The sequence below is a fragment of the Podarcis raffonei genome, chromosome 11 (assembly GCF_027172205.1).
Source record: "Podarcis raffonei isolate rPodRaf1 chromosome 11, rPodRaf1.pri, whole genome shotgun sequence".
Lineage (NCBI taxonomy): Eukaryota > Metazoa > Chordata > Lepidosauria > Squamata > Lacertidae > Podarcis > Podarcis raffonei.
The window spans coordinates 60,319,606-60,334,256 of NC_070612.1; the positions used below are offsets into that span (position 1 = coordinate 60,319,606).

The following is a 14,651-nucleotide window of genomic DNA, read 5'->3' on the forward strand; positions in this document are numbered from 1 at the left end:
GCCCCATATTTCTAGATTTCTGCTATTGCTCTGTCTAGTTTGGAGTAGGGGAATTAATAGGCTGCAAAAGCTTTCTCTTCTGAGTCTGCATCCAATATACTGAGGTTTATTCATAGTGTATGCGTCTGAGTTTCAGTTGCAAGTAACTTAACTGAGCAGTCGGAGTGGGGAGTGTCATGGTCCACCATTTTCAATGCACTGCAGACTTGTACTGGTTGAGGCAAAAGATGAAGAGTGAGTGGCACTTTCCCCTTTTTTTAAGCCTGGAAGACAAATTTTTGTAAAATTCCCTCTATTGAAATCAACTGAAGGGGGAATTAACTAAACCAGGCATGTCCAACCGAGTAGGGTGTGATCTACAATCCAATATCAAAAACTGGCAGTGATCTACCACCTTCCAAAGTCATGTTAGTTAGTTAGTTAAATCTATCTATCATCTATCTATCTATATTTCACAGATACAGTAGTTATGTTTGGATATCATCACGACAGATCCCAATAGTTTTGTTAGATGGACAAGGAACTAAACAAATGAGAAAAGTCAAACTATATTTTTATATTAGTTTACACAGATCTGAGCAGTCAGTCAGAGTGCGCAGGGCTTCTCCATCTTTCCCCTACTGTTGCGCTAAAGCCTTTCCCTCATGGAGTGCTAAGAGGGCTTTCCCCCCATGTGTTTTGTTCTTTGCCTTCCTCGCTGGTGAGCAAGTGGGTGAGCAGGTGTGGAGCTTTTTGTTTCCTGCCTCCACCATGTCCCCCTCACCCCACTGCCAGAGCTCTAATGCCCAAGAGTGCAGCGCAGAGCGGGTGGCAGGGAAGGCTCAGGCTTGCACTAGACTGGCGGTAGCAGTGGCTACTGCTGTGTTCAAGACTACAGAGAAAGACTTTTCTTTCTCAGCCTGCGATCGACCCATATCTGTCCCAGGATCTCCAAGTCAATCGAAGTCCTGGACATGCCTGAACTAAACCATCTCCTAGCTTGTGTAGGTGATGAGCCTGCTCCACAGGCCCCTTCATGCGGCTGTCCCACATCCACACACCCCATGAAACACCCCATTTGTGGAGATACAGCAATGGCAGGTCCAAAGCTGTGGAGCTTTCTGTAGGAGTGGTCCATAGCAGACATATCCACTGACCAGCAGCTCTGAGGATTAGGCTTGCTCTGTAACCTATTTTGCATTATTGAAGTTCATGAGCCATGACTTCATTTCCTAAGCCCTGCTGCCATACTCTAGAAATATCACTAATCTTTACTGCCCTTCTACAGTAAGCAAAAGGAGCAGAAATGAGAAGTGGTCCTCCTTCTTCTCCTGATTTTATTCATACGCGAGTGCTTGAGCAGATTCAAATTATTCATTTATCAATTTATGTTAATTGCTTGTGAGAAGATGCCCTGCTGGTCTTTAGAGTTCCCTCAGACACTTTGTAATGATAATTAGACATGCTGCTGTATGGATTAACAGTGCCATAGTCCAATGACGTCTACAGACAATGGAACCAGTTAATCCATCTGTGCTTAAAATTACATCCCAACTGGAGATGGAAAAAAACATAAGAGGGAGGGAGGATTAAAAGAATGAGTCTCAGCTTGAAAACTCTCCTTTTATCAGTTTCTCAATTGTAGATCTGCTGTCGCTTTGCCTGTGGTAAGCTATTGGCAGTCAATTAGGTGAAATAAACGGGGAGGGTGACCTTCATTTCCTTTTAATAGCTATTCCTCCCTGCAATGGGGAGTGTCAGTGGATTTTCAGCTTAAATTTTATTCAAGCTGCTTTATTACACTTGACAGATTAGCTTTGCATAAACATACCCCCCTTTTGAACCGAATCCTTGTTTCTCCCCCCCTCCCATCCAATCAACTACTTAAAAAAATAATTAAGTCTCTATTTGTCTGATGTCTTAACAGCCCCTGCTTGTCTAATAAATTCTTAATTTGAAAGTTCAGCTCAAAAGTTCATCTACCTAGTGTCTCAGTCTCTGTGTTTGTGTGTGTGTACATTGATTTAACAAACACCTCTGGTTAATGGGCATATTTTAAATAGTGGTTTCAAGTATACTTTCTGAGCTTTGTAGCAGGCACAAAACAGTGCAAATACATTTCTTTCTTCATCATCATCATCATCATAGAAACCCTTTGACATTGGACCATGAAGCTTTTGTGGCATGTCTGGCTGGGTTTGTCTTTTTGCTACAAAGTGCCTGTCTACCTTGAGAACAACTTACAGCTCTGACCCAAACTTCTTTTGCAAACTCCATTCAATTGAATACTAGTCACACACTGCACTGAGTCCCTGCTTTGCGGCTCCAGCATAACATTTCTTGACAGTGTGCTGTTAAAGGACTCAGACTACCAGCTTAATATGCTAACATAGTTTTAATCTAGGAACATTTGCTCTTTTTCTAAGTCCTCCAGCAGCTGTAATTTTGCTGGATGTGCAGTGCAATTCTGTGCATGTTTACTTGGAAATAAGCTCTGCTGATTTCTGTGTCGCTTACTCCCTAGTAAGTGTGTATAGGATTGCAGCCTTGAGGTATTAACATGTCACTGCCAGCAGAAATAAACTTCAGTTCTCAGTGAGTATTCATAAATACTACATTCATCCCTATCTAGCACAGTCAAACTCCCACATTCCACCCTTTCCCCCAATCTCAGCTTCTTGCATAGCTGATCTGACAATTCTATTATAGCCTGAAGAACAGTTGTGTGTGTGTGTGTGTGTGTGTGTGTGTGTATGCACACACACACACACACACAGGAAACCTCACTATTCCCCCCCCCTTTACGTTTCCACCAAGTTGGTCCAAGAAGAGATCATCTCTCCCTTTGCCACATTTGTATACATCAATAATTATCCTATGCTGCACAATAAGTTTCATGCTCTGACATATGCTTGATTTGTTTGAAAGGGATTGTGTGCACTCTGGAAAATTGGAGTAGCATAAAATTGGGATGACAATTCAGTGGACCTTTGCTCCTCTTCATTGAACATGCACTGTGTCAGCCTGTCTCCCCAGAGGGGAGGAGGGCATCAGGAGCCTGTCTGTTCCTACAAGCAGCAGCTGCACTGAAAGTAAACGTGGCCCAGTTTGATAGCAGCTGTCAGTATGTTCAGAGACCCAACTTAGTGTAAAAAACAATAGCGGGGGGGGGGGCAGGGGCGCATGCTCTTAAACTGCAGTGTCTTTCAAGCTTATAAAAGAAATAGTAATTTAACGGTTTAGACGTCTATTGTGAGCGTGAAAGATCATGAAAGACTTCTTTTTAAAATGCAAATAAGGCTGGTGCATTCTCCAACATTTAGAAGCACAATCAAGTAGCCAGTGGCTTAACAGTGTTAAAGAGGTTTCTGTTCCTTGAAAGTAGAAGCAGCAGAGGGGAAGGATGAGAAGGAGCTTGGGTGGAAAGTTACCTATATTCCTAACAGGTGTTCTGTAAAGAGTTTACTGTGCATAGAGTCTGCAAACTTTATGCTTCTTGACTTAAGAAATAGGCTGCACTCCTTCACAGGAGATAATGGTGCCGAATCATTGCACATTAATGAAGCAGCAAGAAGTAAGGGGAGGGGGGGCGTTTAGTGGGAAACAAACTTTTGAAATGAAAAAGCAGGCTGTGTCAGAGAGGCAGGGACATATAATGTGTGTTGTGGGGAGGAGAGATACTAGGGGGAAGGAACAAAAGGAGCCCTCTACAAAAGAGAACCTGTAAACCAGACATCTGTCTCTGCGTATTGGTCCTGTCTGAATAGTACAATGTAATAGTCCTCTTCAGGCATTTATTTTCAAACTCCCTCCAATTGAAGAAAGTGCAATGGCCGCTCCCCCCACCCCCAGCCGAGGCACAGTCAGCATTAGCCTGAAGGGGGATGCCTTACTCATGTGTAGGGTTTTAAAAACAGAGATGGGAACCATTATGGTACCCTTATTTTCAGTATTTAAGCATGGTGTAGTTTAGTTTCGTTTGGAGTTTTTTTTGCCTTGTAGTGAAGAGAATCTAGATTATGGCATGAAGGGCTTAAATGGATTATCTTGGTATAATTTGAAGGGATTGGAAGAAGATAGTTAAGCAACAGGCTGGAAAATTAAAAGTTGTGCACGCCGGGAAATCTGAATGACACTGGTAGCAAATAAAATCACTTTACAAGATTGGTTCAGATTGGGAAAAAATTCTGTTTAAAAAATACTTCCACCTTGATGAATTATAGAAACATACCTAAGAGTGCAGTATGCAACACTCACAAGAAACAGGCAGCCTATGAGAGTGTTTTTAGTTTAGCTTGTTCAGAAAGAATTTAATACTTGCGAGGTGTTTGGTTTCCTCCCTCCTCCTCCTCTCTGAGGTGTGCTGCTAATGGTTCTGTGAAATGTATCTCTTGGACTGACAGCACTTGTGAGACAGATTGAGTTGTCAGCCTCCAAAGGGCTTTCCATCATTGCATGAGGTGATTGACTAAAGGATTAGCAAGATGCTGGATTATTTTTCCTCTGCTTGGCTGTGGTTGCCAGCTATCTCTGAGATTGTAGTGTGTGAAGCTTAAGGGGATGAGGTTAACCTCTTGAGGGTTTATTATGAGCATGTAGTTAATCTTTAGAAAGCCTATAAATAACTAGGATGCATGTTTTTGTTGTAAAATAGAAATGTGGGCGCAAAGAGAAGTGAATTCAAAAGTGTAATTCTAGAACAGCTTAGCCTTGCATGATTTTTGGAGTTGTCGGCGCTGTGTGTTTAGTGTTGAGTGCTGTATTAGGGTTTGGGTGGGGTTGGTTAAGGGTATGGGAAGATAACTAGCTTCTGTTAGGGGATAGATGGAACAAGAGATTAAATCTTTAGTGTATATAGTGAGGCTTCCATTGGCTGAGGCTCAGAACAAAGTATATGATGTCTTTTGGGGGAACTACATTTCTGAAGTATGCAAAAAACCTGAATTTAGTGTGTTTCTGGGGGAGGGGAAATACTCTGCTGTTAGCCCTTATCCCCTTTAAATGTGGACCTATGTTTATCACATCACAGATAAAGCTGTACCTCATGATGGATGATGTGAGTGTGAGGTTTTTTAAAAGAAAAAGTTGTGAAGTACTTTACCAGGCAGATTTTTGGACTGGAGTACAGACACATGAGAAATTCATCCAGGCAGCTAAAAAGTCTGCCACGCATTTTGCACCAGAGTTTCCATTCCACCCTCGTTCCCAAGTATTTCCTAATTTGTTTTCAAACATATGGTGCTGTGTTCCTATTCCCTGTTCCAGCCCTTTTTCCAAGAAATGAAAGTTTCAGATGCATTTGTTGTAAATTTTGTAAGTCTGGTTTGCTAAACATACTTGACAACATATACGGTGAAGTGCTGGTTTCCTTCCTTGGTTTTCCTATCCTTTTCCCACAGAAGAGAATTTTTTTTGGGGGGGGGGGAGATCCCCTGAAGACTTAAGCCCTGCCCGACTCTAAGAGTCATTCTGGTTCCAACGCAGTAAAAGCAAACATTTAGTTATGAATGTTTAACTTAGTTACTGTTTCTTAATTCTAGCCAAATGAACTGGTATACTGAGACCCTTTAGGCTGTGTCTGTTGTCTGTCAATGGTGACAGCCACAGAGAGAGACCCATTAACAGTCTAGGTTACGTGATCCCTCTTTGGTTTTGCTGGTTGGAAGCACGTCATGGCTAAAATTGTGTTTCACTTTAGTAGTTGTAGCTGGTGATCTCTGAAATGTAACTTAAAGGTAACTTGACTAAATTACTGTTAAGCTTGAAAATTTAAAGGAAGGCATTATTCACACACACACACACACACACACACACACACAGGAGACTGAAATGTGTGTGAGAATTTTGCAGTTCCACTTCCTTGCCCATCCCACTTACCACGCCCTAACTCAAACCTGACAAGTCTGTAGTTGCATATAAACTAAGTGTATGGAACTTCCGGGTTAGCGCCATCGACTAATGGCGGATTCCCTCCGAGCTCCGGAGGGAATCGGCTCCGCAGGATTTGGGTCTTGCCGCTGCGGCGATGCGGGGACCCTCAGAAATCACAGGCGCTGAAGCCTGTGAACCTGGTGACTCGGCGGGCACCATTTGTGCTCCCCCGACCCGCGAAGGAGCCTTTTTAAAGGCTTCGGAACGGGGGACGGGGCGAGCGGCGCGGTGCTGAGAGTCGACTGCTTCTCCTGCGGAGTGAAGCCGCATGCCATGGTCGGAGAGCGCTGACTTCTTCTTGTGAACAATTGGACTTTAAAAGCAACAACCCGTGAGTAGTACGGAAATTGGATTTGCAAAGGAAATTTTTTTTTTTAATTAGGCACGATCGGGGAAGGCGCAAACAGGAAGTCCGTCTCCCCGTCTTGTAAATAATTTAAAGCAAGGACTAGTTAACTAAGGTCGAGAGAACTTCTTCTTCTTTATTGGGTAAAAGACATTAATTTCACGATTTGGCAGTATAAGTAATTTTACTGGAGGATAAGAGCTAATTTTGAGAGCTGAAGTGCCACCCCCCCGGACCCGGGAGTGATCCACGAGAGAGCCTGTTGAGGAGATATAGAAGAGTTTGACAGCTGTCAAATTAGCTGTCAAGAAGGAAAAAGAGAACTTTGTTTCTGCTGTCTCTGCTGGATATATTTGTTACAATTTGGTTATATTTTGTTGAAAACAAGGAAGAACTGATACAAACTAACTTGATTTTTGGATTTGAACTGGAAGGAAGATTAAGTAACCAAAATCCCTCTAGAGGGGTTTTTGGGAGATTACAAGAATGGCTGAAGGAGGAAAAATTCAAGCTAAATTGGACAGAGTTTTTCTTCTCTTGGGAAAGTTACAAGGCCAAATTGATGTTTTGGGTACCAATGTTGCAACTCTGGACTTAACAGTAAACAAATTCATTGAATTTGATAAGGATTTGACTCAGGAAGTTCATGCAGCTGGACAAGAAGAGAAACTTGAGAGATTTGAGAGTGTGGAGAAAGAGATATATGTTGTTTCTGAGGAAAAGGAAGGAGGAGATGTAATGTTGCAGATGACAAAGGAGAGCCAGAGGCCTGACATGATGGTTACAAAGGAAAATAAGTACTGGATGATGAAAATCTGGTCTGAATTGGAGATTGAAGAATGGAGAGATCTCCTTATGTGGAGATCTGAAGACCTATGGATTACAAATTTGATTAAGGTGGAAGTTGGAGCTTTTGGGACATTTGGACTTAAAAGGAGTAAGAAACAAGATTCGGGCTCCACTTTTAAGTATGGAGGTCTGGCTGGAAGAAATGTGGACCCTATCGGGACAGAGCTTCTCCGAGGTCTGGTGTTTAATACTAAGGACTACCAAAAAAACCGGCAGAGAGGAATTGAGAGAGAATTAAGAGCCTTGGACGTGAGGTCTCCAGGCTGATAGTAGACTAAGACTGATGGACATTTGTTGGGGACCGAAACCGGGAAAGGGGTGGGGTGGGGTTTGGGAATCCAAAGGGTGTACAATTATAATTTGTTTTTTTATTTTGTTTTGTTATTAGTATGAAAATTGGGGAATTCATGGAAGGGAATTTGGGTCGACTTTAGAAAAAAGTTTTAAGAATGAGCACTGATGTACAAATATTGATGTTTATAAGTTAAAATTAGTTTTTCTAAAATGAATTAAATATAAAAAGGTCAAAAATTGGGGATAAGAACTTGTTGAACTAACAATTTGAATTGGAATATAAGAAGGGGAGGTGTGGGGAAGTCAGGGCAATATGTTATTGAAAATATGGATTGTAAACTTTATGTGTTTCTAACTTTTTTGTTTTTTCTTTTTTGATTTTTTAATGTATTAAGGTGGAAAATCTCAATAAATATCTTTAAAAAAAATAAACTAAGTGTATGGCCCAATTTTATTTTATTTTTAAAATGTAACTTAATTACGTGAATCTTAATTGATGTGACTTTTGGCTCTGTAAAAAAATGAATAATGGCTATGAAAAAGAAGTACATTTCACCTTTTAGATTTATCCATGCTTCATCACAGAGGCAGTCTCTCCTTTGTTTGAAAAAAAGAGGCATGCCTCGTAGGAAGATGCCATCTGCAACCAACATTTTTACAAGAGCCTGTCATGTTTGTAGACCAACCAGTTAATCAAATTAGTTCCATTTAAACGTTTCAACCCCAGTGTAAAAGTGTATATCAGGCATGGCCAAACTTGGCCCTCCAGATGTTTTGGGACTACAATTCCCATTATTCCTGACCACTGGTCCTGTTAGCTAGGGAAGATGGGAGTTGTAGTCCCAAAACATCTGGAGGGCCAAGTTTGGCCATGCCTGGTGTACATAAGACTAGCACTGCCAAATATATATATATGAGGAAGTAATGCAGTCCTTAGCCATGGTTGCGCTTTGCTTCTTGAGAAGTGTGTACCTCATTTAAGGCATGATTCCACTCCCCTTTTCATTACTGGCATCTTTCTATTTAATGATGAACTTGCAGCATTGCAGTTGCTTTAGGCACAATGTTAAATTTGAAGACTAAATGGGAGAAGAAGAGCACTACCTCTTAACAAACATCCTTGATAATGAGGAAAAAATGGACCCAGTTTTTAAGATGGAATGCTGGAGGGGTGAGGAGTGGGGAGAAGAGAGACTGAGCTCATTGTTAGAGAACATGTTTTGCATTCAGAAGGTTTCTTGTTCAGCCTCTGGACTCTCCAATGGAAAAGGGTCAAATGATAGGTGATGGCAAAGAGTTTGCGAAGCCCGAGACTCTGGAGAGCTGTTGCCAGCCAGAGTGGACAATACTAAGCTAAATGGGCTAATCCAACTCCACTAAAAGGCAGTTTCCTATGTTCTTATACATATTTTCTATTAATGAAAAGAGAAATCTATTGTGTGTGTGTTTTTAGAAAGGCTAAACAAACGTTGCCATTAGTGAGACATTAGTTCACTTACACGTAATGATAAACTACGGATTAGTGTGCGTGAGCATAGGGGCGGACTTGGTAATGGCTTTCTGAGCAAGGACAAAATTTGGTGCCCCCCCAATATTATTTTCACAATAATTCCTTATTTATTTATTATTTTGCATCTCCTTGGCTTGGTGCCCATATCAGTAGGCTTGCCATATTTCTAGAAGTCAAATTCAAAGGTTGTTGAGCTTTTTTTAAGGCAGTCAACCTAAAATTCCTGGACATTTTGCCACTGGCACTATTTTGAGCTGGGCAAAGGCTCTTGCTTCTGCATGCAGTTATGGTTTGTCACAAACCCTGGCCAGTTTCAAATGCAGCCAGCTATAAACTATGGGCTATGAAATGGGCTTGTTAAAACATGTATGCTAGTATATCTAGTGTTTAGCATGCTGTGCCTTGTTAGAATGCATTTAGGATTCTCATTGAGAAATATTGTTGTAAATATCCTTTTTACAGAAGTTGTAATATGAAATATTTAGCTTTTTAATGATTCGGGGGACTGTAGCTGAGCTCATGACTTGTCCAAAGCCACCTAATGAGTCTTTGATTGCTCAGTGTTTTTATAAACTGAGCTCTCTTAAGTCCTAAATTTCATTAGCTGTCCAAATGCCCCATCTTCAAATTTTAAATGATAAATAAAATGGAAAATTAGGCCTGAAATTCTTGATCTAAGGTAAATAAAAAAGGGGGGTTTCTTTTATATTCTCCAGGTTCAAGTTCCTCTTAAACTTGATACTGTACTCCTGTTTAGACTTATAACAGACTGTTGCAACCATTTTGCTTTTTAAATGAAATTGTAACTACTAACCTGAAATGAAGGGGGTAGGTGGAAATTGGTATGTTGGTGTCACAGGATGTGTCCAACACAGGACCTGGTAGTGCTCTCAGCTTTGGGAATTTCTGTTTGCCTTAGAGAACTTACAAACATAAGTAATTTTATCACATTTTAGAAATGAGAGGATTTGGATCGGCCTTCAAGTAGACTAAGCTGCAAGGTTTAGAATATTTCCAAGTAAATCTCAGATGTAACGTACTGAGGATAACAGTAATCAAAGTGAACTTTTCATTCAGACCAACCATCTGTCCTGTCAAGTATTTAACACAGGAGTTAGTTTATAAGTGTGGGAGGGAGGAAGAGGAGCAATAGGGAACATCTATAAATGCTAGGTGCCGAAATGCATTTGGAAGGTAACACTCCCAGCTGATCTGTTTTGCACAGGAAATCCTCCTAGTGGAAGCTGCGGTGGAGCCTTATTTTAGACCAGACCTTCCAAGTCACCACTTTTAAAAAATTAATCACGCAACACAGTAGTAGTGGAAATTAGTTTTTTGGGTTGAGTAGGAGGAATGTGTGCAAACTGTATAGTTTTGCCTGCACTAATTTTGTTAATACGGGGGTGGATTTGGAGAGGTGCCAGATGTCTTCAAGAGTCTAGACTGCACAAATCTCCTGTTAGTCAGGCTGTAGATTAAATTACAGGGCTCAGTTCTGTAATACAAAGGAGGATCGATATCTGAGGAAATATTCTAGCAGTTGTGAAACCTGGTATGGGGCGATTATTTGGAGCAGGTTGAAGTAGTGTGGGCTTTGAAAACTGGAAGTAGAAATGAGTTCAGTTGGCTAACCAGTTCTCCTTTTCTTTCATCCCCAACCTACGTGCCGCTGCTTCTGCCTGGAAATACCCCACAAATAACAGCAACAGCAGTTGCAGGCTCAACACCTCTCACATGGCCATGGACCCCCAGTGCCTCTAACCCCTCACCCATCAGGACTTCAGCCTCCTGGGATTCCTCCGCTTGGGAGCAGCGCTGGCCTCCTTGCCCTCTCCAGTGCTCTAGGTGGGCAGTCTCACTTGGCAATAAAAGATGACAAGAAACACCATGACGCAGACCACCACAGAGGTGAGAGGCATGGAAAGCCTGATTAGGACATTGCCAGGCGCATCTTTGCACCTTGCTGCAAATGGCAGGCATCTCTAAAGAAATTGCGCTTATGTTGAGCGAAAGCCGAGAGCAAACTGGTTGCCAGACGTTTAAGAATGGCACTCTGCATTTATACCACTGAAGCAAAATTCAGCTTGAAGTTTTCAGTCTTTGAAGCTGGGAGATCGCTAAGGATCCCTTGCTTTTATGAAGTGCAGGACATTTTGACATCCTGACAGATGCTTAGTTGTAACCTCAGTGGTCCGCACAATATTGTGGAAAATTGTTAAAACAGAATAAATGGGTAATTTTATCTTTTTTGATTAAAGAAAGTGATCTTTAATGGGAAGAGTTCTGGGGAGGGTGGGCAAATGACGGAGTCAAATTTTGAGGTGAATGTGTTGAAATGAAAGTTTTAGAGCATTAAAACTGTTTTGTAGGTTTGTTTAGGACACCTTTAAATATTGGGCAAAATTGCACTTGAATAATTTTTGAAAAAGAAAAAAGTAATTTATTCTGTCATGGAAAGAACTAGGCTTTGTGTATGGTTAAACTGTAAATCATGTTTACAAAATGTAATTTTCAGGAAATCACTGTATTAGGAATGTGCAATGACTTATATAAATAAAAGCCATTTTAAAACTGTTCGCGGCTTGTGTTCTAATTTTCCCCCCTTTTTTATTTCTGTTCTTGCCTCTGTGTCTGAACGGGCATGTCTGTGCATTTCTTGGTTACTACGGGAACAGACAGAGATGCGGGCACAGTAAGTACCAATATTCCTGCTAACATTAACATTTTTCAGTTACTACAGTAGTTGATAGCCAGATATTCACATTTTCTTCCCTTGTAGGGCTTACTTGCTACTTCTCTCCTAGTTTAGATAATGGGCATAGTGTCTGTGGTATGAATACTGCAGTGCTTTGTTGGAATAATAATAATAAAAATAAAATTTCTATTGAACAGCTTTTGTAGCTGCTATGATAATATCCCTACAAACTAATCTGGTTTTGGATAGCAACTGCTCAAGCCTGCATTAATTGCATTACACATGTGTGTACTTGTGAAAACAGGTGAGATTAAAAACTTGCACATTAGCCATACCAGGGATTTGTAGTTTTTCTAACTTTGTCTTCATTCATATACATATGTGTTAAGTATCTGATTAGCATATCAGAAGTTTCATATCTAATCTGCCTTTCCTTTTGTGATTAGTATATCAGACATTTCCCATCTAATCTGTCTTGTACTTGGAATGTATTGCTAGTGTCACTCTTAGGCTTTTCAAAAAAGTGTTCTAATGATTTTAAAAACCACTTACACACCCTCACATGGTTCATCAGAGAACTTTTTTGTTAGTATCAGGGGCCACCATGATTCTTTGGCCATGTTTACGCCTAATTTAGACAATATATCTGTCGTGCAGCATATCTATACTACAATCAGTAGATGGCATTTTTTAAAATAAATTTTTATTTGATTTTGGGATGTCCCTTGAAACTGGATTTTCCAGGGTTTACACACATTCGAAAATGTTTTGTAAGATGTGAAAGGAATGTCTTTCTCATCCCCTCTCATATTTTTCCAGTTTATTCCACACTAGAGTGCAGGAACTTCAAAAGTGCATTAGAGTATTAGAAGTACAAATTCTGTTGGGGTTGCTTATTACTTTCCTCCGGACACTTGGAAGTCTTGAGAAGTCATTTGGGATATCTGCTAAAGTTGTGAGGTCATCTTTAGTTCATTACATTCCCCAAGAAATATAACTGGGTTGCTTTAACCTTTCCATGTGTGTCATTGAGCCATCTAAAGATTCGTGCAATTTGCTTCAAAGCCTTGGGCAAAGGTGGAAGAGCAAACATGTTGCCCACAATAGTAGGGCTAGATCAGGAGTGCAAGAGACTGTGTGCAAGAGGCGAGGGAGCATTGTCACATGGTCAGAATGCATCCCAGAAGCACGTCCATCCCTGTGAAGTTGTAGAGGGTACCGTGTTTCATTTGCAGTTGAAAGAAACTGCTGCTCGTTTTGGGTTTAAAAAATTAATTTATCCTTTGCAGCACAGTGTATGCTCGGGTTGCAAACGTGATCCGTGTTTGCAACCTGCAGTGGTGCATCTGCGCATGCACAGGTTGCGATTTGGCGCGCATGTGCAAAGCGCAATTTAGTGCTTCTGCACATGCATGACTGTCGAAACCCGGAAGTAACCTGTTCTGGTACTTCCGGGTTTCAGCGGTCCATAACCCAAAAAAACGCAACCTGAAGCGTCGGTAAGCCAAGGTATGACTGTACATTGTTATTTTACTTATCACCCTCAGTGTACATTGCACTGTCCTCTAGTCTACTTGTATGTTTCAGCTGCTCAGACACAACACTGATGTAAGAACTCTTCTCCAACTTCCACTCCTAGCTATGAGATCCTTACCTTCATTTGGGGGCAGTGCATGCCATAGAGCAGGGGTCGACAAACTAAGGCCCGCTGCCTCCACCGCCGAGGTCAGCGGCACGGACTCTGTGCCCCGCCGATACAGAAGATGATGCCTTTGCTGCCGAAGACCAGGCGGTGGTGGCGTGAGTGGTGGCAGGGGTTGGGGTTCCTTTGGGAGAGGGCGGGTCCGGCCCCCCACAAGGTCTGTGGGACAGTGGAGCGGACCCCTCCTGAAAAAGTTTGCTGAGCCCTGTCATAGAGGTTTAGGATCTAATTTCAGTCCTTTTACTTTTTCTTCTTCCACTTACTAGCTTTTTCAAAGCTTAATACCTCTTCACTGTATATTAAAGGGGTCACTTAGCCTGGATTCTGAGTCCCACCAGCAGGCAGGGTGAATGATTGGTCCAGTTTCTCTATTCCCCCTGCTGTTTCTTTCCCCCAAAAAGCTATTCCAAAGGACTGTTCTTTCCCAGAACAGTCTGGGAAAGAAGTCAGTGAAATATTTGCTAGCACCATTAGCAACTGCTGAACTAAGCTGTAGTGGAAGAGCTTGCAGTGTCCTATATAAGTTGGTTACTTAGAAGTTCTATGCTTCTACGAGTGTTTGCGCAGGCAGAAAAAACTAAATCTTGGATTTAGTTTCTTCTCTTCTACAAAACTCTAGCACAGGATGTAGCACAGTTCCTCCACCCACACGTGGAAGGACACTTTGAATTCAACCAAATACATTATTTCTTGCCATTTTAAAAAGTATATTGGAATGGGAATCAGATTGCTTCAGCAGTAAATAAGGGTTATGCTCACAAGTGTGAGCAAAAAACAAATAAACTCTTCTTAATTGGAGAATGTAAAGCAAATGTACTCTGTAGTCTCTAATAATACCTCAAATATTACCTTGGTGTTCATCTCTGCATGACAGACATTTTATTCCACTGTAAGTACGCTGCTTTTACTCTTCCTGCCATCACACTTTTGGAGCTGTTCCTGAAAAAGAGAGGAGGTGGGTTTTCCTGATTTAGTTGCAACTATATATTATAGTGGACAGTAAGAACCATTGCAGGACCTGGACTGTCAAAACTGCTGGAGTACTTTTTCCTATCTGGCTAGGAACTACATTTCTGGGTGCATTGAAGGGAATCCTAATAGACACCTCCTACAACAGGACCAGCTACTGTACATCATACCAAGACATAATTTAGCACAATGAGAATAAACAACTATCTGACTTTTAGAAGACACCTGAAGGCAGCCCTGTTTAGGGAAGTTTATCATGTTTGGTGTTTTATCATGTTTTTGATATTCTGTTGGGAGCCACCCAGAGTAGCTGGGGAAACCCAGCCAGATGGGCAGGCTTGCTTGCTTGCTTGCTTGCTTGCTTGCTTGCTTGCTT

The 14,651-nt window shown here is 41.4% G+C and overlaps 1 protein-coding gene across 2 annotated transcripts in view; it reads left to right on the forward strand.

Annotated features, from left to right (window-relative positions):
- LOC128423750 (transducin-like enhancer protein 1) overlaps positions 1-14,651 on the forward strand; it is an 80,274-nt gene that overhangs the window by 24,118 nt on the left and 41,505 nt on the right. For both annotated transcript variants that reach the window (XM_053409263.1, XM_053409264.1), the window contains exons 7-8: positions 10,613-10,817; positions 11,585-11,601. In XM_053409263.1, coding sequence (XP_053265238.1) covers positions 10,613-10,817; positions 11,585-11,601 — 222 coding nt within the window. The remainder of the gene's footprint in view (positions 1-10,612; positions 10,818-11,584; positions 11,602-14,651) is intronic.